The sequence below is a fragment of the Hyperoodon ampullatus genome (genome assembly GCF_949752795.1).
Source record: "Hyperoodon ampullatus genome assembly, chromosome: 2".
Lineage (NCBI taxonomy): Eukaryota > Metazoa > Chordata > Mammalia > Artiodactyla > Ziphiidae > Hyperoodon > Hyperoodon ampullatus.
In genome coordinates this window covers 177,165,478-177,192,703 of record NC_136915.1, presented here as the reverse complement: position 1 = coordinate 177,192,703, position 27,226 = coordinate 177,165,478, and the positions used below count along the sequence as shown (strand labels likewise).

The following is a 27,226-nucleotide window of genomic DNA, read 5'->3' as shown; positions in this document are numbered from 1 at the left end:
CCTGTGACCTTAGGCAGATTAGTGCAACAAGTTAAAATACTTGTTAAACTCAGATTTAGCCTGCATGTGGACCAGTGAGCACTATTCCATAGCTCTAAACACTCTCCCTAGGCTGATCGGCGACCTAAAAAACACAAGACACTGTTAATAAGACCAGATAAATGAGTATGGGTACAGAAGTCCAATATCACTACTGAAAAAAGCAGCCTGAAACAACTGCCGTATTAATGAGTAAATTGTCTTCTTAAGCATTAATTTAATGTGGGCTTTTTCCTTTCCAAATCAATTTCACTGACACATAAAGAGAGAGAGAAAGAAAAGGCTACATGATATTTCTCACCCCTCATTTTCAAAGCATTCAGTTCAGATGATGTAATGGCATATAAACTTCATTCTCTAAGAGTATACCTTTCCCTGGATGCTTCATCTGGGATACCTAGGCATATCTCTCGGTCGAACCTTCCTGCACGTCTCAAAGCAGGGTCTAAGGAGTCTGGTCGGTTAGTAGCTCCGATGACTAGGATCCGAGCTGTAGCGGCCAGGTTATTCAGATCTAGTAAGAACCAGACACAGGATGAGTGGTGAACAAGACACTTGACATTAAGGAAAATAATGCTTACACAAGTCATTTACGTGGTTAGAGAGAATTACACACTGACAGCAATATATATATATGTATATAAAACTAACATTCACTAAATGTCTAGTATGGGAAAGATGTGAGGAAAATACAAACTTTGTCCTCAAGCAGCTCAATCTATTTGAAGCACAGTAAGCATAAACGAAGCACCACAGTGATACGATGGAAGATATTATGAATTCAGACTGAGGAATCAGGGAGAACTTAGGCAGGAGGTAACATTCCAGAAAAGGCTTGAACGGTAAATAGGATATTGATAAGCTGAAACATAGGTTAATGAAATTTTACATGGAAGAAATGGAATGAGCGAAAAGCAGAGATACAAACAGGTGTGGCATGTTAAGACAAGGTGAGTGGTCCACCAACAGGGAGCCTTGGCAGGACAGAGTAGTATGTATCTCAAAACAGACTCACGGCACTGAGATGGGGGAACACAATATATTCTCCAGTTGCTCTGGCCTAATCCAGATACAGATTTTTATTAATGGACAGAATGCAGGGCCTAAAGTGTATTTTCCACAAGTATTATTTCTCTCAACTGAACCAGGGGTGACTAGCAGAGAGCCTGAGGTTACACCCCTCACAGGTAACTAAGTCCTCTATCAGCCAAGTCGTGAGGAATTTAGAGTACATTCTCTTGCCAACAGGAAGCCATGAAAGGGTCCTCTGGTAAGATTTGTGTTTCAGAAAGATAACTCTAATAATAATTTTGAATCGAGTAAAGAGGAATAAATGCAAAAAGAGTTTGTTGAGATTTGAATACAATAATCAGGTGAGAGATGAGTGAAGGCAGGAACATAGGAGATGAAAACAAAAAGCCCAATTTAAGATCCAAGTCGTAAATAGAATCAAAAGCACCGAGCAAATGATTCAATGTGAAGGTGGAAGAGAAGGAAGAGACAAAGACAACTCAGTTTGGATGCTGTTAACTTAAATATGGAATACAGGAGGGAGGTCAGACATGCAGAAAGGGCCACAGGGGAAGCCAGTGGAGCTCTGGACACACTGAGTGTGAGGGGACGTGGGACAGTCACCTGCAAGTATCTGACAGGCAGCTGCGAAGATGGGTTGCAAGCCTATCAGAAATGAAGATTAGAGATGTAATTTGACAGTTTTTCAATGCACTGAACAGGAGATAGTTGGGGAGTGGGGAGGGCAAGAAGAAAAGAAGATCAAGTGTAAAACCTTATGGGATATCTTTCTTTAAGGGATGGAGAAAAGGAGGCAAGTAAGTAAAGGAAAGCAGTAGGGAGTTGTCAGAGAACACAAGGACAGAGAGTGTTACTCAAGCCAAGTGTGATAACAACGACAAGGACAAGGCGATCACGGTATCAAGTGCTCTCAACCACCACCAGTAACACTCACTGGGTGCTCGCCCTGTGCCAGGAACTACTCTAGGTACAACCGCTACCCCCAGATAACAACTGTAAGAGGTGGGGTCAGAGCGGTGAGGGCTAAGGGCAAACCAAAAGATGTGGCCAACGGTGATCATCAACGGGTTTTCTATGACGGTTTCAGTGGAATGGTAGAGGCAGAGAGACAACTGTAGGGGTGGGGTTACAGAATAGAACTGAAATAGAAACATATTTAATTGGCAGGGACTATCCTTTGGATAAATTTGGATTGAAAAGAAAAGAGGCATAAGGCATACGTTTGAGCGAGACAAGAAAGCTCTTAAATACTTTTTGAAAACTGAATAAAAGGAATCAGCTAAAAAAGACTCACGCTACAACAGGAGATCCCTGAACAAGCAGAACTACTTTACAGAAAATGAGGTGACACCTCAGAATTGACGTAGCACCACTAGCCACAAACTTGCAGTCACAGGAAGATGTTCCTATGCTGAACCCTCCCTGCACTAACGCTGGTATAGAGGCAAAGCTGTTCCACTGCTGATTCAGGGATGCTTTCAGTCTCACAGCTAAGACAATGACCAAGGGTAGGAGTCTGCTTCCTTTTTCTAGTTCACGTTGCTCAGACACTACAGTCTTGGTGATATGCTCTGAACATAGCAAGGGTTAATAACAGAATTCAACAAGAACAATCATGGAAATCTGTTAAATCTTCAGTAATGAAAATATCCTTCCACAGGAAGTCAATACTTAGTAACACAAGTGCTGCTTCAAAAGCTAGAAAGATAAAAACCAGACCTTAGCTAGGATTGGCCACCTACTACAAGATAAATCCCATTCTTTTTCTCACTTTTAGAGGATCCAATCATTTTAAATTGAAGTTACATTAGCCAAAAGTATGAATTTCTGATTATTAAAAAAATGAAGTTTTACTTGTTTTTACACAGTAAAAAACCCAAAAACTAGTTAACGTGTTCCTGGGATAACAGCTCTCATAAATAAAGCATTTGTGGTAGCTCATTAATTGCATATGTATAAATAAACATCTGGATTCTGGCCTATGCTTTGCTAATGACTCACTGTATGCATCTGGCCCTTAGCTCTCTGTGCATCAGTTTCCTCATAAACAAATGATGATATTTTAAGATCCTTTGCAGCTCTTAATAATTCAGAATTATGTCTGAGTTTAAGTTTTTAAAATTAGGTGAAATTAGTTTTTTTTAAGTGGTCTCCTTAATTATCTTGTTCATATTAATTTACCTAAAAGTGTTAACTTCTTACAATTTCAGATTTATAAACTCTGATTTAATAATAAGGTTTTACAAAATTCTCAAACTGTAGGGAAAAAAATGCCCACATGGTACAGGCTATTTGGGGAGAGAGAAAGAAACAAGTCCCCGTAAAACCGAGTCCCTCCACTGAGTTTATGATTAACCTCTCTATCCAAAACTTTATTCCCTTTCTTGTCCCACCCCTGTTCCCCTCAGGATTAAGGAGTATCAAAGAAAAGGGAGAACTGAGACCGAGCAGGACTCTGCAGAGCCCTCCTGCGTACAAGCCCCTCTGTGCCCTCTGCTTCTTGTTTGGCCTTCGCAGAGTTCTAAAAAGTGAACTCAAGCAGCTAACAATTACAACAGAGTCACAGGACTCCTAGTTCCTCCAGAAGGGATGTATAGATAACAATCTGACACATACCTTTCAGTGGTTCTACAGAAACTCAGACATGCTGACCACAAGCACAGAGCCCCCAGACTGGCTGGTGATTAAAATTCCCGAAACATCACCTTGTTACCTCTCCACCAACCAATCAGAAAAATGCCCAGGAGCTGATCATGTACCCTGCGACCCTCCCCTGATATCGCCTTTAAAAACCTTGCCTGAAAGCATCAGGACTTGGGTCTTTTAAGCATTAGCTGCCTACTCTCCTTGCTGCTGCCCTGCAAGGAACACTGTTCTTTCCTTCACAACCCAGTGTCAGTCAATTGGCTTTGCTGGGCATTGGGCAACTGGATCCAAGTTCAGTTCAGTAAAAGGATGACTATGTAAGTTGAATTATTTACTGTTTTCCCTATTTTGGTTTGTAAAGGGGAAACTTAAAACACACACAAAGACACACCAAAAATCCCAACTAACAGGACTTTCAGTAATGTTCTAGTAATAAGTAGTCTGATTAATTCCTGTACTTGTTCACTTTTCCACATTTTAATATCTCTGAAATCAGAATGCTTATACTATCAATGTGATAAGCGTTATGTCATACTTTGATTGGTGTTTTGCCATTTTCCTTCTCAGCGGTACATAAAAGAATGGTGTACCTTATAACTGATAACAAATTAGCCTCAATAAAATAATGATAATTCAGAACACAGTCCTGGGACTTCCCTGGTGGTGCAGTGGTTAAGAATCCGCCTGCCAGTGCAGGGGACAAGGGTTCGAGCCCTGGTCTGGGAAGATCCCACAGGCCGCGGAGCAAGTAAGCCCATGCGCCACAACTACTGAGCCTGCGCTCTAGAGCCTGAAAGCCACAACTACTGAGGCCGCGTGCCACAACTACCAAAGCCCACATGCCTAGAACCCGTGCTCCACAACAAGAGAAGCCACTGCAATGAGAAGCCCGCACACTGCGACAAAGAGTAGCCCCCACTCGCCGCAACTAGAGAAAGCCCACATGCAGCAATGAAGACCCAACGCAGACAAAAATAAATAAATGAATAAATTAATTAAAAAAAAGAATTGGTGCAGATATTTTAAAAAAAAGAATACAGTCCTTAAAACATGGCAAGAGAATTTTACATAAAAATTAAACAGCAGAATAAGCAATCTACAACCTAGCATCCCAAGGAATGCAAAATATTTATTACTTCAAATTTTCTTATGTACATAAAACATGCTATTTCACAATAGGTAAGATTTAGTTCCAAAAGTTCTACTCGTGCTGAGTTCTTTCCTCCAAATTTGTATCCAAAAACCATTAAACAAAATTGAAAAACAAATTACAGATAGGAAGTAATTGCAGTATATTTAACAAAAGATTTGTTTCCATAATATATTAAAATATAATATTCACTCAAATTTTTTTTTAATTCAATAGAACAATGGGAAAAGGAAGAGAAAAGGGACTCTGGAGATAATATGAATAGCCAAAAAAGTATGGAAAGATGATCTACATCAATGGTAATCAGGGAAATGCAAATTACAACAAAGATATCAATTTTCATCCCTCAGACTGGCAAAAATTAAAACAATTCAATGTTGTGAAGGATCTGGAGAAAGAGTGACTCTCGTATAGCGCCGGTAAAGATGTAAATGGCAAAGTCTTTTTGGAAGGCAATTTGCCATTTCCTATAAAAATTTTAAATGTACACTCTTTAACCATTGCTTCGTCTTAGAAAAATACATGTGTATCAAAAAGGACCATTTAAGGATATTCCCTACAACTTGTTGTAAAGCAAAAACCAAAACAACTTGAATATCCATCAAAATGGAAATACTTAAGTACAATATGATAAATTTATCCTAAAGGATACCAAGCAGCAATTAAAAAGAGGTAGACATAAATGCATTAAAATGGCAACATTTCCAAGAAATATTAAGATACAAAGAGCAGGTTACAGAATAGTGTGTATGGTGCAATCAGAGTATTGTAAAAAGCAAAACAATGTTACTGTATTTATACATGTGTGTAAATGCATTAAAAATAACTATAAGATATACTCCAAAAATTAATGATGCAATCTTTTATGAAAAGAAAAAGATTTCTGTTTTTACTCTGAGTTTTATGCTACTTGAATGTTTCATATCTTCACATCTTACGCTAAAAAAGAAAATTCATTTTCTTAAAATGAATTCATTGTTTCAAACTGACCGTCCATGCAGGTTAGGAGCTGGGCTACAATTCTTCGTTCCATATCTTTTGAAGCAACTTCTCTTTTGGGGGTAATAGCATCAATTTCATCAATAAAAAGGATACATGGTGCATTTGACTAGAAATAAGAATATCACAAAAAGACAATCATAAATGTATTCCCTATACTGCAGCATGGTTAAGTATACACATTTTTTTCAATCTTAAAGTTCAAGGATCATTCACCAAAAGAATAACCCTAAAGAAGGCAGTACACAGTGATTTACTTCTGATTTTTATCTGACTTAGGAGAAGTGAAAGGATTAAAAGAGAACAGTAAGAGACTACATATAGGATAACACATTTATAGTCTTCTCATCAATCCATGTTCTGTGATGATAAAACTACTGAAATTCTTTTGTAAATTAGGCACATTTGCTATGTTCTGAAATTTAAAAATAGTAAGTTTGTAAATTTTAAACTAGAAAAACTAAGTTCACTACAAACGTTTCACGAATGTTCCTACCAACATAAAAATATCCAAGCTTTTCCCTAGAATCTGCTATAAGAGGAATTTAAGAAGCACCAGAGGCTTTGCTTTTATTTTTTTTTATTGTGGTATCATCTTAACCATTTTAAGTGTATGGTTCAGTGGCATTAAATACGTTTACGTTGTTTTCATCATCCCCAACTGAAACTACCAGAGGCTTAGTTTGAAGATTACATTGAGTAAGAAAGGAGGGTAAAGTTCGAAGACATTCAGTGTGGACAACGATCACCTTCAGTCTTTTTTTAAACATAAACTAGACAGAGTTCAGAGAAAGTAAGATAAGATACAATATAAGCAACAACTACCTGGAATAGTCAAATTCACAGAGGCAGAAAGTAGCACGGCAGTTGCCAGGGGCTAGGGGCAGGGGAAAATGAAAAGTTAGGGATCACTGGGTACAGAGTTTCAGCTTGGGAAGATGTTAAGTTCTGGAGATGGATGGGGGTGATGGTCACATAACAATATGAGTGTGCTTAATGCCACCAAACTGTAAAAATGTTTAAAATGGCACGTTTTATGTTAAATATATTTTACCACAATAAAAAACAGATTAAGAATCAGTTAAAATGAGAAATTTAAATAAAAAGATGTAGATTTATAATCTAAAGCACAGCTCATCCTTAGTTATTTAGTTAGGAGCGACACTGATTATGCTAAGAGTCAGACTGTCAGCCTGGCTAAGATATCTAAAAAGTGTGTGAACCACTGCATTTTAAAGGGAAAGAAATTTGGCCTGCCACTAGCTGGCTCTCTTTCCAATCCTCTTCATGATAATGCTTGCAAAGGAGAACCTCTGACGGCTCGACACATTACCCAGTTACAAAAGAGTAAAGTTACAGACAGCAAAGGTCTCAGAAAGCAAGGGCAATGGTATTTGTCAGTGTTCTGGAAAACTGAATGAGAAAAAAAGGAAAACAGAATAAATGATGGTCATCAGAATTTAGCCTAAAGCAAGCATAGAGTTCTCAACAAAGAACCATTTGATCTGATTTTACCTTTTTGTTCTCTGATCCACACATACCTTATTGTACTGACTTTCATTAGGAAACAGGGGGTCCAGGAAAGAGGGGAGCTAGACCACACATTTACTGAGCATCTGCTGTTAGGCATAGTACCAGCTCAATACTGGTTAGAGAGAGATATAAACACACAACTAACAACCTAATTTTGCCCTTTGTCTCTTTTATCCTCATTCATCATTGTGTTTACCATAAACACGAAAGTTATTACTTGTCTTCCAGCTGTATGCCAATTAACAATCAAATCAAGCTCATTTTGGAAAACAGGTAACACCTGAAAGAATTTCGCTTTGCTCTGCACAGTACCCTTCCCACCCTTCCTCTGCATCTTCCTTGTGCCTCCACAGCTTTTCCAATGCCAGTCTATGTTTAGGTCACAGGAAACATCCTGACCAGGCTCACCTGTGGGAATAACTGCAGGAAGGAAAAAATCAACACATCCCTTCTGGAGTCTGACCAGAACCAGGACTTTACCTCTTCCCCATTTTAGAATAAAAGAAGCCTTCTTCTCCGTTGGCTGGCTTTCCAAATAAAGTCTCTATTCCTTGCTCCAACAACTTGTCTCTCCATTTATTGGCCTACGGCAGCAAACAATACTAGCTTGGACTAGGTAATGAATTTTGCTACATTCTTGCTATTTAAAAAAACATTTTCAAGTACTGATAAAATACACTTTCTCTTCTAATTTCACATCAGCTTTGCATTTCAGATGCATTGGCCATGTTCACCAGGCCCTATATAATTGGGGTGCAAATGATGACAACATAAAATTAAACTTTTTGCTATTTTTTAGTTTTCAACCAGTGATGACTAGTGGCTGCTCAAGTGAGCATGTCATAGCTAACATTTTTGGCTTTTGCTGTGTGCTAAACACTACATTAAAGATTTTATATGAACCCTCTCATTTAATACAATTAACAACCCCATGAGATTTAAGTAGTATTATTAACAGTTTACTAGTAAGGAAACTAAGGGTTAGAGTGGTTAAATCTCTTGCCCAAGATTACACAATTAATATGTGGTGGCATAAGGATCTGAACCCATGTTTCTGACTTGAAAGTACATTTAACCATAACACTATACTGAAGATAAAACTTTAATGGGATACAAATGTCATCTTCCTCATAAGTTCTTAAGCATCCAAATTTTAATAACATGAATTATAATCAGAATAAAATCCAATCTGTAATTTCTCTGGTAACAGAATTTTCTTTTCACAGCTTCAATTATACAAACAGAGAAGGGTTTATCCTGGCATGTCCATGGGTGCTTTTATAATGTGATAATCCTTAAATGTTAAAAACGTTCACACTGCTTAATAGGTTGTTCGGTCAAACCTAAGTTAAGGAAAGTAAAAGTAAAAAAAATATCACAAAGACAATCTCCTTGCAGCATATCACTATTGGGTATGACAGCCCAGAACTTCTCACCAATTACGTTATTTTCAGATTAAACAGATTATTTTATCCAACAGTCTATGTTAGTTAATCTACTTTAAACATTTAGCCACCATGAGTAACAAACTACCATGTTTAGAAAAGAATGGCCAGTGAACAGGTTACCAAATACCAGCTTAGAGAAAACAGCATCTTCCACGTAGCCTTATAAGATTTGAAAACCTAAAATTAGAGCCATTAGCTGACTCACCACAGCTTGTTCAAACAGTTCTCTCAGCTTCTGTTCCGATTCTCCAGATACTCCAGATACAATTTCTGTAGCAGCCACATTCAATAATGGAAGGTCAAGTTCCTATGCACAAATATATAAAAGAATGACCAAATTGTCAAATTTTCACTTCCCTACTTTTTCCTCATTCAGTCCCTCTCTCAAAATTACATTTTTTTAAATGACCAATTTTCTGAGGAACCTCATCGTGTGTTGGTCCAATAAAAAACATTACCTAAAAGTCTAAAATTTAATCCAAACACTTTGACTGGATAACTTCTACTGGTTTTTACTCTGTAGATATCACTATAAAACTGTTATTATCTCTTCTGAATAAAGGGTCTTGAATCTTAAGAAATATGTTTGCCCCCACTTAGAGCTGAGCCAAAACAACTTCATCTGTTATTTATCTGCTGGAAAGGAAATAGCAGGGGGGTGTGACACAGTGGTCTCCCACACACCCCACCGGCATTTCTCCCGCTCTGAACCCACAGAAATAGCCCGTTACTAGTCAGAGGAGGCAGGTTCTTAAAGTAAAGGAAGAGAAACTACCACTGTCCCACCAATACAAATGGCAGCAACCCTGCCTAAACCCTACTATTCTTCTGGCTATCTTGAAATTTCACTTCCTCAATGATATTCTCTTTGACCCTAACTCTTAACTTGGCTTAAGACAACATACCAACAACATACCACATAGCATTCTGCACTTGTCTCCCACTCACTCACTGTAATTGTAATCATGAGCAACATTTATTTGTGTGAATGACTGTTTAATGTCTGTCTCTCATATTTGATTGAAAAACTCCTTAAAGATAAAAACCGAGTTTGTTTTACTTATCACTGTATTTCAATGTCTGGCATGCAGTAGTCACACAAAAGATTTATTCAACAAATGAATAAATGAGGCAAATCAATCAAGTTCTCCTATAAAAATAATTTGCTTTCATAGATCACTATCTGTTAATGATTCGCATAGTATGCTATTCTTCAAACTGACGTTACCTGGACATTTTGCATTTTACCATCCAACACAGTTTCCAAGAAATCTGATGGGACTAAAATTAAGATTGCTTTTCATTTTGCCAAGTGAGTACCTATTATCACCATTTTAGAAAAGATATTTTAACACTAAAAAGGATAAAAACATGACTCTGAATGGAAATTCTGAATATTTAGTTCTATGGAAAATACAATCTTCAGTTTTCTTATTTTACTGCTCTTGAGAACCACTGGCTTAAAGAGAAAGAGAAGTGACTAAAATGTAAACTATGTGTTAAAAAAAGAGTTGTTTACAGCTGTATTATTTTGCTTCCCACCCAACCCCTGCCATATAAATAATTGGATACATTAAAAGAAAACAGCATCTCACAAATAGCAGCATGAAAAGAGGTAAAAAAATGAAGAAAGGATCAGTCCTCCTGAGAATATGCCAAGTCTGGTTCAAGGTGACCAAAGACAAAAAATAAAAACGAGTAACAACAAAAATAACAAAAGCAAACAAGTGTCAGCAAACCTCACCCCAGCAATTGCATGTGCAAGCAACGTCTTCCCACAGCCGGGTGGTCCATGAAGAAGAACTCCACGTGGGGGTATGACGCCCAGGTGGTGGTACACCTCTGGGTGACGCATGTGTATGAGCATCTTGCAGACCTCCTGTTAGGGAATAAATAGGAACGATGTCCTTCATAGCCCCAAAGAGAAAGAATCAATGTGGAATGAAAGAACCTATTCTTTGGAACAGCAAAGTACAGTAGACAGAGAACAGGCATTAGGCTTACACCTGAGATTGAATCCCAGCTCTAGTACCTGTCCTGTGACTTTAGCAATACCCTCTCTGAGCTTCCATTTCCTAAGCTGTAATAATATCTACCTTGCAAATACAATGAATAGTAACTAGATTGTAACTGAAACAAACACCAAAAAATAGTAACTTTTACAACTGTTAAAGTAATACTCCTTATAAAGCATGTATCTTATGTACACTATAATTAAAATGGTGAAAAAGTTGAAGACATGTTTCTTTTATCCCTCAGTACCCTGAAGGGTACAGCCAGGCTTGCCCTTCTCATCTTCCTGGCTTCCTTTTCTATACTCAGTTCCTATTAGATAAAAAGAGAAAGGCTTTGTTTGAATAACTGATTGGCCATATCCATCTAAGGTAGAAATTCTGAATTTGAACTAACTTTTAATGTCGTATCATTGCCTCCAACATCTTCAAACTTCACCTTGGAGATCTGCAATTCTAGCCCCCTGGCTTTAGCTGGTAAACAAAAAAGGAGGTGAAAGGATTAGTGATTCAGTAGCAAATCAGAACTATATTGAATAATCTTTAAGTAAACAATTCTAGTAAATGTCTCTGCACACAGAAGGTCCCCCATGCAAAACAGCTTGGAATCGTGATGCCTCTCTCAGAGCAAACACAGCTGCCGCCACCCACAAGACTGGCGTCTCACCTTTCTTTTGCAGGACAGCCTCTATTTCTCCATCTACTTCCTGAAGATCTTCTTTCTTCCTTTTGCCTCTTTTGCTGTTTAGCCTGCCTCTTCTTTTTTTATTACTCTCCAGAAGAGAAGAATCTTTTGAATTCTGGGGGTGGGGTGGGGGGGAGAAGGAAATTTAAATGTGCCATGCTTGGAATTATAATGCCAATATTTTTTTTAATAGATGGGCATTATTCTAAAAAATCATTCCTGCCCTAGCACTTTCACCTGTTAGCTATTCCCAACCTATCTGCTTAAGGCTGATCTCTGCTGGGGGTGTCCTTTTCCATAGCCTTAATGCTCAGTTTATATCCTAACATTTGAAAACCTCCTTTGCAGATTCTTCTAATTAGAATTAATCTCTTCTTCACACTCAGAACACTAAATTTTCAACCATAGTACAGCCTACCACAGTCTGCCCTGTATTTGAGTGGCTCACCTGTCTATGTCTCCGTCACTGAATTGTGTGCTTCTGGAGTTGGAGTTAAGACACTAACACTCATCTTTTATTTCTCACTGAGCCTTTTACACAGTTGGTGTTCATTTGATGTCTGATCAATCACTAAATTAAATATGATGACAGAGCTGCTCTGACAGCCATAAAACAGTATAATTCAACATAAGGATCAAGCTTTTCCCTTGACCTTGCCAATGATAATAATGTTCTTTAGAGACATGATTAAAGTAATTAGATTTGGAAAAGGCCCACTAATAATTCAAAAGGGGAGGGGAGAGGTTTTGCCAAATCAAAGGGCTCGGTGCTTGAAAACTGCTTAGAGCAGCATCATCCAACAGAAATATAATACCATCCACATATGTAATTTTAAATATTCTAGTAGCCACATTTAAAAAAGGAAAAAAGAAACAAGGGAAAATAATTTTGGGGGGAAATTAATAATCTATTTTATTTAACCAAATATATTCAAAACATTATTTCAACATATAGTCAGTATAAAAATTATTGAGATGTTTTACATTGTTTTTGTAGTAAGTCGTCAAAGTCTAATGGATACTTCATGCTTACTGCACAGCTCAAGTCAGACACTAAATTTTCATGGGAAATACTTTGTATTTAGATTTGTATTTAGATTTTATAAAATTTACAGCTGAAAAAGTAGAAGTTATTCTAAGTATACTTAGAAGTTTTCTAATAACTGAACAATTAGTTTTTAAATTTAAATTAAAAACTCAGTCCCGCATTTGCACTAACCGCATTTCAAAGGCTCAACAGCCACATGTAGCTAACATCTCCCACACTGGACAGCAAGCCCCAGAGCACAGACAGCCACTCTACTGGGAGACAGATTACCTTAAACCCCCTCTCTGCCATGCATTAAAAGAATCAGGTAGGAATGATGTCCAGGTGACTTCCTTGGTGGTCCAGTGGGTAAGACTCCACGCTCCCAGTGCAGGGAGCCCGGGTTCAATCCCTGGTTGGGGAACTAGATCCCACACACATGCCACAACTAAGAGTCTGCATGCCGCAACTAAGAAGTCCACATGCCACAACTAAAGATCCCACATACTGTAACTAAGACCCAGTGCAGCCAAAATAAATTAAAAAAAAAAAAAAAAAAAAAGAATGTGGGCTTCCCTGGTGGTGCAGTGGTTAAGAGTCCGCCTGCCGATGCAGGGGACACGGGTTCGTGCCCCAGTCCGGGAAGATCCCACATGCCGCGGAGCGGCTGGGCCCGTGAGCCATGGCCGCTGAGCCTGCGCGTCCGGAGCCTGTGCTCCGCAACGGGAGAGGCCACAACAATGAGAGGCCCGCATACCACAAAAAAAAAAAAAAAAAAAAGAATGATGTCCAATTGTGCTCGCTTTGTGATAATCCATCAAGCTTTACTTTTCTTTATATATGGTATATTTCAATTTAAAAAGATTTTTTAAAAGTGTCTACTTATTTTGTCCATTTTCATAGTGTATCCATTTATGTCAGATCCCTCAAGGGATTAGTAAGTAATTTTTTAAGTACTTAAAAAAAAAAAAAAGAAATAAAGCAGGGTTAGGAATCAGAGTATCCAATGATGTGCTAGTTTACATGTCAGGGAAGGCCTTTCTGTGAAGATTACATGTGAAAAGAGATGTGAAGAAATGATGGAGTGAGCCACAGGAATCTCAGGAAAGATGTTCTAAACAGAAAGTACAAGTATGAATGCCCCAAGTGCGAGAAGATTTGGTATATTCTTTTTTTATATATATATATATTTATTTATTTATGGCTGCGTAGGATCTTTGTCACCGTGCGCAGGCTTTCTCTAGCTGTGGCAAGCGGGAGCTACTCTTTGTTGCGGGCTTCTCATTGTGGTGGCTTCTCTTGTTGCAGAGCACGGGCTCTAGGCACACGGGCTACAGTAGTTGTGGCTTGTGGGCTCTAGAGCACAAGCTCAGTAGTTGTGGCACACAGGCTTAGCTGCTCTGTGGCATGTGGGATCTTCCCGGAGCAGGGCTCGAACCCATGTCCCCTGCATTGGCAGGCGGATTCTTAACCACTGCACCACCAGGGAAGTCCCCTGGTTGGTATATTCTAGAAACAGCCCAGCTATGGCTGAAGCAACGCTGGGAGGTGGGGGAGGAGGGCAGCAGGGCTGCCAAATCATACAGGGCTTTCCTGGCAACTGCAAGATCTCTGACTGCAGAATGAATGAAGCCACTGGAGAGTTTTTAATAAAAGAATGACAATGATCGGACTTAACTTGTAAAAACGTTATCTCTGTGTGAAGAATAAACTAGGGGAACAAGAATGGAAGCAGACTCCAGTTGGAAGGTTATTTCAATAGTTAGGGAAAGAAAGAGGAGAGGCTTGGACTAGGATGAAAATGATGACGGTAGTAGGAAGTGATCAAATTCTACATGTATCTCAAAGTTCCTAAGTCTTTTACAAAACACAAGAATCTGCCTGATATTACGTTCAATGAAAAGGGTGTAATGTACTCCAACTACGTGGGGCTAAAATTCCACTATAAAAATACCTCTATCTGAGAGATCGGCTTCTTATCATTACTTTTCTCATCGGATAGGTCTGAGAAAAAACTGTCTTTCTTCCCACCCGGGGTTTTGTCAATAAACCATCCTCCTTCAGAACCTCTGGCAGGGGTCTTCAAAGGAATGGAGCCTGTTTTGGAAGTTATCCGTGGTGTTGAAATGGTGGTTTCTCTTTGCTCCATCTCAGGAGTACTTGAAACAGAATCAGGATTTCCTTTCCGATATAAGGAGAGCAGGGAACTGTTCATTTGATTTGCTAACTGTAGAAACATGATTTTAGCATAAATTACTCAATAGGTACTCATGAAAGTTTGATTACCTATATTAAGAAGCTTTCTACATTTTCCTCTCAACACCTCTTCTCAAAACAACTACAGCCAGAAAATACAGCTGTTTACAATAGGATAATTCACAAACATTTACTATTCAAAAAGATGTACCCCCCTCCACTCCAAGTTAATGTACAAATTCATAATTAGCAGTTAAATAAAACCAAATAAGAATGGTTGTTTTTAAAAAATATAATAGAAGTATGAAAATGAGTTGGATCAAATATCAATTCAAAACTGGATCAACCCAATCCAAAAATGGGTAGAAGACTTAAATAGGCATTTCTCCAAAGAAGATATACAGACTGCCAACAAACACATGAAAGAATGCTCAACATCATTAATCATTAGAGAAATGCAAATCAAAACTACAATGAGATATCATCTCACACCAGTCAGAATGGCCATCATCAAGAAATCTAGAAACAATAAATGCTGGAGAGGGTGTGGAGAAAAGGGAACACTCTTGCACTGCTGGTGGGAATGTGAATTGGTACAGCCACTATGGAGAACAGTATGGAGGTTCCTTAAAAAACTAAAAATAGAACTACCATATGACCCAGCAATCCCACTACTAGGCATATACCCTGAGAAAACCATAATTCAAAAAGAGACATGTACCAAAATGTTCATTGCAGCTCTATTCACAATAGCCCGGAGCTGGAAACAACCTAAGTGTCCATCATCGGATGAATGGATAAAGAAGATGTGGCACATATATACAATGGAATATTACTCAGCCATAAAAAGAAACGAAACTGAGCTATTTGTAATGAGGTGGATAGACCTAGAGTCTGTCATACAGAGTGAAGTAAGTCAGAAAGAGAAAGACAAATACCGTATGCTAACACATATATATGGAATTTAAAAAAAAAAAATGTCATGAAGAACCTAGGGGTAAAACGGGAATAAAGACACAGACCTACTTGAGAATGGACTTGAGGATATGGGGAAGGGGAAGGGTAAGCTGTGACAAAGGGAAAGAGAGGCATGGACATATATACACTACCAAACGTAAGGTAGATAGATAGTGGGAAGCAGCCGCAGAGCACAGGGAGATCAGCTCGGTGCTTTGTGACCGCCTGGAGGGGTGGGATGGGGAGGGTGGGAGGGAGGGAGATGCATGAGGGAGGGGATGTGGGAACAGATGTATATGTATGACTGATTCACTTTGTTATAAAGCAGAAACTAATAAAAAAAAAAAAAAAAAAAAACTGGATCAAATATAACAGTATCATCATGACAGTTAATAAATTCAAAAGCTGAATTATCAATGGAAAAAAAAAGAAAATTATAAATAATTTCACATATTATTCCCATACTTCCCTTTAATCCAAGCCTATTTATTGGCAATGCCAGCCCTTTGGCAGAAAAGGTATTCTTTTCTCCATTTTTACTATTAATTGCCCTTTCTTTTCTTGTCTGCCCATATTTCTGGCCATTCTCTTCCTTTCTTTCCACTATATAATAGGCTATACACACAAATACTGGAAGGATGGCCAATCCAAGGGTTCATCAAGGCTGTATATTCAATTATTTACTGATGAAGATGTTCAAAGTCTCTTATTCTATTCCTTATTGATCTTTTCTAAGAAGGATTCATAATGATTTTTTAAAAATCAAAGTTGGTCCATTAAATATCTGACTTACCTGTGGATCTGGGTAATCTTCCATATTTGAACCATCATCAGAATAGCTTTCAGTATACCTCAGTAAAAAGAAGAAAAGAAACATTGTAAAGGCTTTTCTCCCACATACCAAAAAAATTACTTCCCAAAACAAGAAAATATACTGAGGCAAAATACAGTGGTAGTGAGAGTCCAGGCTTTGGAATTAGAGAAATCTGGATTCAAAATCCAGCTTTACTAGCTTCTAGCTTCTAGAAGTTACTAGCTTCTACTTAACCTCTCTGAGCCTCAGCTTCCTTATCTATAAAATGGAGATAATAAATAATGTCTATCTCACTGGCTTAACAGAGGATTAAATGAAATCTTGCAAAGTCCTTAGCACATAGTAAATGCTTAATAAATTGTGGTTATCTTTATTCTAGCAAAGTGACACACAAATTCCCATCAGATCCAAGGGTCTCATTTAGGAATGTGAGATGCCAGTAGAAGAAATATTCCAGCAAGCCATGATAAAGCAGTTTGAGTAACAAATTCAACAGGACCAAGCCATGTAACCAAATGCAACTTCTCCAAGTTCATTCATGAGAAATGAATGTACAAAGAGTTTTTCATATGATACGGCCAAAAACAACTATAAATCCTAGTAACTACAAACTGAAGTTGCAATCTCAGTTCATTATAATTGACAGCTGAAATCTAATAGCTTCAAGTAACTACAGGACTCTGTTACTAGTTAATATAGTTTCTTTAGGAAATAAACAAGAAATGGACCTTTCCTAAGTAAAAAGATTTATATAAATACTACGCCCACCTTTATAATTAAGACATGAATTATTTTGTTATTCATTAAATTCAATTAGTATAATCTGGGGCATTTCTAATCAAGTTAAAAAAGGTGGATTATTCAAATACTTGGAAAAAAATGTTTTGCTCTACAATTCATGCCCTACAAACAAAATTAATTATAAGTTAACAAAATTAATTATAAAGAGTTAAATGAAATACCATAAAGACACAAGAAAAATGTATAGGTCATTATTCTATACACTCTTGTGATAGAGGTCTAAGTACATCAGCATAAACCATAAAGAAATACATAGAAAGACTTGACTAGGTAAAGATGAAAAACTCCTCTAATTAAAAGATGCCATAAACAAAAATAAAAGGCAAATGGCAAACTGTGACAAGCATTTGTAATACATATAAAAAGAGGTGCTATTTTATACAAAGAGCTCTGACAACTAATAAGGAAAATTCAAATAGCTCCCAAATGAGAGATAAAACCCATAAACAAGAAATTCACAAAGGAAACATGAAACAATCAAAAACCTTAACCTCACTAGTTTTCAAAAAATTACAAATAAAAATAATACAATCAATTTTTTTGCCTATAAAACTGGCAAAAATCGGGACTTCCCTGGTGGTGCAGTGGATAAGACTGTGCTCCCAATGCAGGGGGCCCGGGTTTGATCCCTGGTCTGGGAAGATCCCACATGCCGTGGAGCAACTAAGCCCCTGCGCCACAACTACTGAGCCCGCATGCCACAACTACTGAAGCCCACGTGCCTAGAGCCCATGCTCCACAATAAGAGAAGCCACCGCAATGAGAAGCACGTGCACCACGACGAAGAGTAGGCCCTGCCTGCCCCAACTAGGGAAAGCCCACGCAAAGCAACGAAGACCCAATGCAGCCAAAAAAAATAATAATAAATAAATAAATTTATTTTAAAAAATTTAAATATATAAAAAGAATACTATATTAGAACCAAGTAGGGTTTATCCCAAGAATGCAAGACTGGCTTAACACTCAAAAATCAATATAATTCACCAAATTAATAAGGGGAGAAAGCCAACAATAAAATCTTTCAATACCTGCATAAAAAGCATTAGACAAATGTTATACCCATTCATGATAAAAACTCTGAGCAAACTAGGAATATTAGGAAATTTTCTCAATCTGATAAAGGGCACCTATTTAAAAAACCTACAGCTAACATCATACTTACAGACTATCTAAGGTTAAAAACTGACCATACCAAATGTTGGTAATATGTGGAACTAGTGGAACTCTCACATACTGCTGATATAAAGGTAAAATGGCACAAACACTTTGGAAACAGTCTGGCAGTTTCTTATAAAGTTAAATATGCAGTTACCAGGTGACTCAGCTATTCCACTCTCAGGTATTTACCAAGGGAAATGAAAACACTTTCCACACAAATTCCTGGACATAAGTTATCACGGTAGCTTTATTTGTAATAACCAAAAAGTGGAAACAACCCAACTGTCCAACAGCAGGTAGATGGGTAAAAAAATAGTGGCATATACATACATACAGAGCAATAAAAAGCAATGAAATATTGATACACACAACACTGATAAACCTCAAAATCATTATCCTGAAAGAATCCAAATTTTTTAAGTACATACTCTATGATTCCATTTATATAAAATTCTAGAAAATGTAAACATATAGTGACAGAAAGCAAATCAACGGCTGCCTCGGAACAGGGATGCAAGGAGAAACAAACTGCAAGTGGGCAAAAAAAACCTGAGGTTGGATATGTTCAGTAACTTGCTTATTGATGGTTTAATGAGTATATACATATGTCAAAACCCTACAAATGGTACACTTGAAAAATGTACAGCTTAGGACTTCCCTGGTGGTGCAGTGGTTAAGAATCTGCCTGCCAATGCAGGGGACATGGGCTCGAGGCCTGGTCCGGGAAGATCCCACATGCCTCGGAGCAACTAAGCCCGTGTGCCACAACTACTGAGCCTGTGCTCTAGAGCCCACGAGCCACAACTACTGAAGCCCACGCGCCTAGAGCCTGTGCTCCGCAACAAGAGAAGCCACCGCAAAGAGAAGCCCGCGCACCGCAACGAAGAGTAGCCCTGCTCGCCTCAACTAGAGAAAGCCCGCGCACAGCAACCAAGACCCAGCGCAGCCAAAAATAAATAAATTTAAAAAAAAAAAGAGTAAAGGAACTTAAAAAAAAAGTACAGCTTACTGTATGTCAATTTTACTGCAATAAAGTCATAAAAAACTCAACAATATTACTTCTTAAACACAAAATTAATTGGCACCTTTTTATGTATGTGGCATTGTATTAGGGCAGAGAAAAAGAGAGCTAATGAGACAGTTCTGTTAGTAACGCAAACACGTAAACAAATACTCTCAACATATGACAGAGGCACTACACTAAATATCTATAACTAGGAGTTAAGGAAACGCTGAGAAAGGAGGAGTCCAAAAAGGCGTGAAAAGGCAATAACATAGCCTTTTGAAAGCTGACTCTTGCAGACACTAACACACCATTGTAAAGCAATTACACTCCAATAAAGATGTTATAACCCCCCCCAAAACAGAAAGCTAACTCTTGAAGGCTGAATGAAAGTTCATAAAGGGGTAATGAACACCCCAGCTACAGAAAACCACCCACACACAGGCACAAAGAAAGAAGCTGACCTCTCTGGGGAACAGTGAGCATTCAGTAGTCTGAGGTAAAAGTCTGGACAGGTAAGTATTATGCCGGGCCTCACTGGCAATGAAGAGCCACTGAAGTTTTACAAGTAGGAATGTAACGTGATCAGGTTCCTGTTTTAGGAAAAAACTCTCCATTCTATAATCCTTACTCATTATCCTCTTCACCGTGTCTTGCTCTTTTAGCCAGATGTTCATCTTCTAATTCTGGTAGATCCTTAAGTTCCTTCTCACTACTAATTATGCTAAATACTGAAACGAAAAGAAAAATGCCATGAGCTAAAACAATTCTTTCTATGGCTTTATTAATAATGCAGCTCTAACAGTAAAAGACTCACCTTTTTCTACCTGAATCCTAAAAGCATTTCTTTTTCTTCGACCATAGTCTATACTGAAAAACATAACCAGAAGTTTAGTACAGTGGTCTCCACCAATATTTTCCCATTAAGCTCAATCTAAATTGAGAACATAAACTTGCATGAATATATAATTATGTCACTGTATTCACACTGACCATAAACCTATTTTCAAACAACTTCTGAGTTTATATTTTTACAATTGTAATTTTTCTTGATTAGAAATAGGGTTATAGCAGCAGCAACACTGCCAGCTTGTACTGAAGAAGACAGAGAAGGGATGAAATAAAGGAAGGCCACTGGACTTCTTGGATTCCACAGGGCAGGCCAAAAGAGGAATGCAGCTGAGAACACATTTATCCTTCAAGAAAAAGGAAAGAATGACTACAAAGGAGGCTCCGAAGGTGGCAGGGCTGCCACTGATACCATGCGCCCAGAGGACACAGGTCCAGGGAGAGGCACAGTCTCCCACTCGGTTCCCAATGGCAGGGCAGTCATCCCAGTGAGCCCACAGGACAGAGCACTGAGTCAAAGAGGATTATTCTTAAAGTCTAGTGGAATTTCCCCTGCTGGGTTTTGGACTTCCTTGAGACCATGACCCTTTTCTTCTTCCCAATTTCCCTTCTCTGGAATGAGAATGTCTATCGTATGCCTGTCCCATCATCATATTTTGGGAACAGATAACTTGTTGTCTGACTTCACAAGTTCACAGCTGGAGAGGAACTTTGCCTCAGGAGGAATCATACTTCCAGTCACACTCATACCTGAGTTAGATGATATTCAGATGAGACTGTGGATTTAGAGTTGATGTTGGAATTGGTTAAGACTTCCAGGGCCACTGGGATGGAGGGAGTATATTTGCAAACAATAAAGACATGAATTTGGGGGGCAAGAGGGCAGAGTGTTATGGGCTGAACTGTGTCCCTCCAAAATTTGTATGTTTTAAGTCCTAACCCCCAGTACCTCAGGATGTGACTGCATTTGGAGACATGGCCTTTTAAGAGGTAAATAAGGTAAAATGAAGTCATATGGGTGGGCCCTAATCCAACATGACCGGTGTCTTTATAAGAATAAGAGATTAGGATACAGACACACACAGAGGAAAGACCATGTAAAGACACAGGGAGAAGACAGCCATCTGTAAGCCAGGGAGAGAGCTCAAAAGAAACCAACCCTGACAATGCCTAGATCATGGACTTGGAGCCTCCACAACATTAGGGAATAAAATTTCTGTTGTTCAAGCCACCTACTCTGTGATATTTTCTTATAGCAGCCTTAGCAAACTAATATACAGACTAAGGAAGTCAAGAAAATAGAAACAGTGAGATACACAAAGCAGAGACAATTAGAGAGGCGACACAGCAGAAGAAGTGGGATTAGAGGCACAAAAGGAGGATTTAATCTTAGTGGAAAGACTACTTGAGCGACACATTTTTAGATAGTCAGGAGACTGAGGGAAATCATGCCTAACAGTTTTAATTTTTTAATGAAGCAGCAAAAGCAGTATACTCCTGACCAGAGAGTCGGGTGCTAAAACATAAGAAGCAGCCATTTTCCTTAGCAACAAGGACGGCTCCTTACATATCACAAGTGCTTGATAAATGTTTTTATAGATAAACTGAATTCTAAATGTATGGACTGGTGAACTACTGCCAGCGGCTATTAATATCGGTTGGAAATTTAGGCAGGATGTAAACTTTAAAAATGGTAGGAAAGAAAAGCAAGAATCTGGAGACTACATTTCTTTACCTGTACATTCTTTGTAAATCGGATGCTAAGACTCCAGTGTCCACATATTTGCCACATCTGTTACTGGTGAGGTACTAAAACAGAAAACATGATAAATACAAGAGAGTAGTTCAAACTCAGTGATTTTAATCGACAAGTAAGCGACTGAGCTACTCAAACATGTCATATGTTAATGTAAACTCTCCATTAATAAAGTATACTGGAAATATAAATAAAAATCACCAAATAATTATCAAATCTGAATCAAAGAATTTAATTAACATTATTAATCACTATGACAACACAACAATAACCAGGATAGCTATAAGGCAGTAAGTAGGTGAGGGCTTCTTATACCCTAGGTTCCCAAATATACCAGAACAAAGCACTCAACTTCGGAGAGCACCGAGGGATATTTTAAATTTGAGGGAACACAGTAATATTCGGTGTCTGTCCAACAATGCAGGAACTACAGTTGCTCCTTGAACAGCACGGGTTTGAACTGCAACAGTCCACTTACAGCAGATTTTTTTCAATAAATACGTATTACAGTACTGGGTGACCCAGGGCTGGTTGAATATGCCAACGCAGAACCACACATGGAGGGCCAACTGTACACTTATACACAGATTTTCAACTGAGTGGCGGGGGGAGGTGGTCAGCAGCACACCCCCGGATTGTTCCAGGGTCCACTGTACCAGCCTGAGACAATTCACAGCTGCAATATTAAATCACCTTTTGATGATGTCATATCTTTGTAAAACTGGCTTTTTAAGAATTTGCTGTAATAAAAATCAAAGTGGCTATGCTCCGCAACAAGAGAAGCCACTGCAATGAGAAGCCCGCGCACCACAACGAAGAGTGGCCCCCGCTCGCCGCAACTAGAGAAAGCAACGAAGACCCAACGCGGCCAAAAGTAAATAAGTAAATTAATTAATTTTAAAAAAGAAAAGAAAAAATCAAGGTAGAACATGAAATGAGGAGCAGTGTCAATCTGATCGGAAGGTATAAGAAGTTGTGCTGTGCCCAATGGACTCACAAATCCCACTAGTAAATAACTGTGGTTATTTTAAGAATGAAATACAAATGCATGAACTTTCCTTGCACTTTTTGTATTATTTGTTCAAAAAGCTAATAAGTTATTTGGACTAAATAGTTATTAAGTTGCTTGAACCTAACTACTTAATAAACAAATCCATTAGGTATTACTTTGGGCCTAGGAGCATCGTGGAAAAAATTACTAAGAAACTAAGGGCCTGGTAAACCTGTTCTAGGGGCCTTTTACACATTATCTCTTTTAGTACTCACAATGCTATAAGGTAGATGTCAATCTCCCCCCATTTCATAGGAGGCTTTAAAAGGTTAGTTATTTGCTCACCAGCACGTAAGTTACACGGCCAGATTTCAAACCTGGAATGTCTAACCATCAACTCCCAAGTTTCACTACTTGTTAGTTATCCAGTCTAGGTTCCCCATTTCATACAGCAATTTCTTCTCAAGGATCCCTAACACGTAAGAACAGTCTCTGCATAAATGCCTCCGATGACAAGAGACTAGGTATCCAAAGCTGGACCGTTCTTGTTCATCTTCCCCTTCTCTGAACTCCTATAACATGCTGTCATTTACCACAGTTAATCCTGAATTATACATATACATGTATATCTCATACCCACTGCAAATCAAAACGCAACAGAACTAAAACCACTTTAATCTGCTAAGTCTTAGGGTAATTTGTTATACAGCAATAGATAACTAATATGCTAGTTAAAAGGAGGCAAGTGTACTACTGTGGGAAGATGTCTAAAACATACTGCTAAGTGAAACAAGCAAGCAGCAGAATAGATGCAGATGAGCCCATGTGTGTGATTAAAAAAAAATTAATACATCTATAAGTGCATATATGCATACAAAATTTTAAGAAAGATACAACAGAAACTCTCCCTGATTACCTGTGGAGAAATGGAGTGGAGATGAAAAAGAATTCTTTCTTTTCATTTTATACCCTCCAGTTCCTTTTATTTTAAACCATAAGAACCTATTACTTTTATTTTTTTATTTTTTTGCGGTATGCGGGCTTCTCACTTTTGTGGCCTCTCCCGTTGCGGAGCACAGGCTCCGGACGCGCAGGCTCAGCGGCCATGGCTCACGGGCCCAGCCGCTCCGCGGCATGTGGGATCTTCCCAGACCAGGGCACGAACCCGTGTCCCCTGCATCGGCAGGCGGACTCTCAACCACTGTGCCACCAGGGAAGCCCAGAACCTATTACTTTTATAATGAACCAAAGTAAAAGCAAGAGAGGAAAACCGCTAATGTCAAATGCTAAAGAGCAGTCAAGTGTGGCAATGACTGAGAAGAGATCACTGGATTTAGCCATTAGGAGTCACTGCTCAGAGACCTGAATAAAGTGAAGGAGCAAGTTGTGCAAACATCCAGAGGAAGAGTAATTGAGACTGAGTGAACTACAACAGCGAAAGTCCTGTGCTTGGCATGTCTGAGAAGGTCTATGTATATAAGACAATGTAATCAAGGGAGAGATCAAAAGGGACAAAAAGGTAGATGGGGCCAAAGTACATAGGGCTATTTAGGATGGATTTTACTCCAAATGTCTGAAAGTCCACCGCAGGTTTTTGAGCAGGGCCCTGGCAAACTCCAATTTTCCCTCTAAAAGGATCTCCCTGGCTGCTCTGTGGGGAACAGACTTTAAGTAAAACCAGAATCAGAGAGATCAATTAGGAGGCTACTGCAATACTCTAACAGGGAGTGTGGTATTGGACTAGGATGTCGGAGGAGATGGTAAAAAGTGGTTAGGTTTGAAGTATATTTTGAAGGTAAAGCCAAAGAGGTTGCTGATTAATTGGTTACAGGCAGCAAAAGTCAGAATGAGTCTTAAGGTTTTTGGCCTTAACAAATGGATGTTATTTACTGAAATAAAGAACACTAAGAAAGGACAGGTTTGGAGGAGAATATCAAAAGTTTACTTTGGATACGTTAAGTTGAAATATCTATCAGACACTCAAGAGATGTTGAGTAGGCAGCTAGATATATCAATCTGGAATTCAAGATAAAATCTGCATTGGATTATAATATAAATTTAGAAGTCATGAATATGTAAATAGTATTTAAAGGTACTAGACTGCATGAGATCACCTAGAAGTGGGGATTTAATAAGAGAGAAGTACGAGGCTAACGAAAGAGAAGGTAAGAGCACAGGTGCTCAAAGGCGCTTCCAACAGATGGTAGGAAAAGACAGATCCAAAAAGGAGACTGTACAGTGGCCGGAAAAGTAAAAGAGACAGAAGGAGAGTATATAGCTCTTAAAGTATCTGTCTCTCTTTCTAACTAAGATTGCGTGCTGACTATACCATTCCAAGACATTTACCACACAATGCATTCCACTGGTGATTATGAAAATGAAAAAAAAAAACGTAGGTAAAGTGCCCATTATAAAGTCAGATCCAGAGTACCTGTTTTTACTGTGTCCCAACCTGACCCCAAGTTTCCTGAGAATGGAAATTAACGTATTCTTTATGGCCCCCAAAGCGCTTCGCCCACACGGGCTTTCGAAGAATGTTTCCGTCCCTACTTCACAAGACAGGAAGATTTAAACTCAAAGGCCATCTGCATTCTCCTTGCTGATCTGCACTGAGGTCAAGCAGATCCGGGCAGGGGCCCATCAAGCCGCAGCCTCCCACGGTCTCGGGCTGCTCCGTGAAACCCCGCGCCACAGTGAGAAGGGAAGGCCTCGAACCGCTCGCGAAGAAGCGGAGTTGTCAACAGCCCCACGCCCGCACCCAGACTAGAGCAGGCGGCTAGTCGGGTTCGAGCTGGGAGCCCCCCCCGAGAAGGGGCCTGCGGTGACCCTCGGCCCCGAACGCGGACCACTGTGAGGCCTGGCCGTTCGGGATACACACCTGGACGACGCGCTGCTTCAGCTTATTATCCACAAACCTCGCGGGCCGGGGCTTCATCGCTTCTGCTTCCGTCGCCGCAGCCTGGGCTTCACGTGAACCGAGGGCCTCCCCGAGGCTGCCCGCGGCGACTGCCGGGCCAACTTCCCCCAGAAATGCTCCCCAAGCCGGCCTAGCCCGTGCCGTTCCCCTCAGGAGTTTTGTATGGCGAATGAGGAAAAAAAAAACTACCGAAAACACACGGAGAAGACTTGAAAGCAGTAGGGAGTTTCTAGGAGTCTTATTTTACAGGCTCGTCCGAGAGGCCCTGGATGACAAGGACCCGTTTGAACACGCTCAACTTTATTGTTCCCAACTGTGAGGTGAGGCGCATAGGCGGCTGCGGGGAGGTTCGTGCGGACGCCTGGTCCCCCGCATCTGTTTGTAGCCGGTTTCGGTTGTCAGATTCTAGGCGTTCCAGGCTCACCGTTTGCGAATGTAAAGTTAATCTTGACTTAGAATCTTAACAAAACAAAAACTAGATACTTGGGACGATTAGATCAGGATAAAAACACACCGCCACCCTGCTGCTTGCTTTCCCACCCAGTGACGGGCATTACTGAGACCCGACAAAGGGGCTTGGTGTCAAAAGAGAAGGAAAGATTAGCTTACCCAGATAACCAAACCATCTGTTACATTTGGAAATCACTTGCTATTATGGTATTTTCGACAGATAATTCACTGAGCACATCCAGTGGCAGACTCCATCTTGGCTTAGAAACAGCCCAGAATTTTATTAAACGTATGTGTTTGCCCGCAAGAAGTGCAAGAAGTTCATCTTGCAGCGAAGGAGACACAAATAAAGGAACCATTATAAAAAAATTTACTGGCTTTAGTTTGTTTGTTTGTTTGTTTTAATCGTGTTTTCAGTATTCTTATTTGAGGTCTTACTTGGCTTATGACAATATTAAGTGTGGCCTAAGTAGTGTGTTGAGGTGTGGAGAGGAGGTGGAATTAAGAGAAGATGGTGAGATGTTGACAGTGTGGATAAAGCATGTTGCCCGCCATTTTAGTAAACAAAGGATGTTGTGGCCATAAAGCCATCGGCCACTCTTGCTGTCCCCAGTGGTGCACCCTGAGAGGAATTCAGGATGGAGAAAAACAGGGTACTGACCCGAGATAGTTAAGGTGCATATCAAAGGTATAATTTCAATAAGGCCAGACTCTTGCATCTTCCCATAAATAAAAAAAGCACTAAAATCATTGACTTGAGATG

General features: G+C 39.3%; 1 protein-coding gene across 3 annotated transcripts in view; it reads right to left on the bottom strand.

The window, feature by feature from the left end:
- The window catches only part of NVL (nuclear VCP like), a gene marked incomplete at its 5' end in the record, with an annotated part of 79,421 nt that extends 53,390 nt beyond the window's left edge, over nucleotides 1-26,031 (bottom strand). The window contains 12 exons of one of the 3 annotated variants that reach the window (XM_079696826.1): nucleotides 409-553; nucleotides 5,858-5,975; nucleotides 9,053-9,154; nucleotides 10,592-10,726; nucleotides 11,257-11,333; nucleotides 11,527-11,659; nucleotides 14,526-14,798; nucleotides 16,518-16,575; nucleotides 20,132-20,231; nucleotides 20,318-20,370; nucleotides 22,085-22,158; nucleotides 25,975-26,031. In XM_079696826.1, the coding sequence (XP_079552952.1) occupies nucleotides 409-553; nucleotides 5,858-5,975; nucleotides 9,053-9,154; nucleotides 10,592-10,726; nucleotides 11,257-11,333; nucleotides 11,527-11,659; nucleotides 14,526-14,798; nucleotides 16,518-16,575; nucleotides 20,132-20,231; nucleotides 20,318-20,370; nucleotides 22,085-22,158; nucleotides 25,975-26,031 (1,325 nt within the window). The remainder of the gene's footprint in view (nucleotides 1-408; nucleotides 554-5,857; nucleotides 5,976-9,052; nucleotides 9,155-10,591; nucleotides 10,727-11,256; nucleotides 11,334-11,526; nucleotides 11,660-14,525; nucleotides 14,799-16,517; nucleotides 16,576-20,131; nucleotides 20,232-20,317; nucleotides 20,371-22,084; nucleotides 22,159-25,974) is intronic. The other 2 variants (XM_079696827.1, XM_079696828.1) reach the window with 2 other exon arrangements.
- Nucleotides 26,032-27,226: the final 1,195 nt, after the last annotated feature.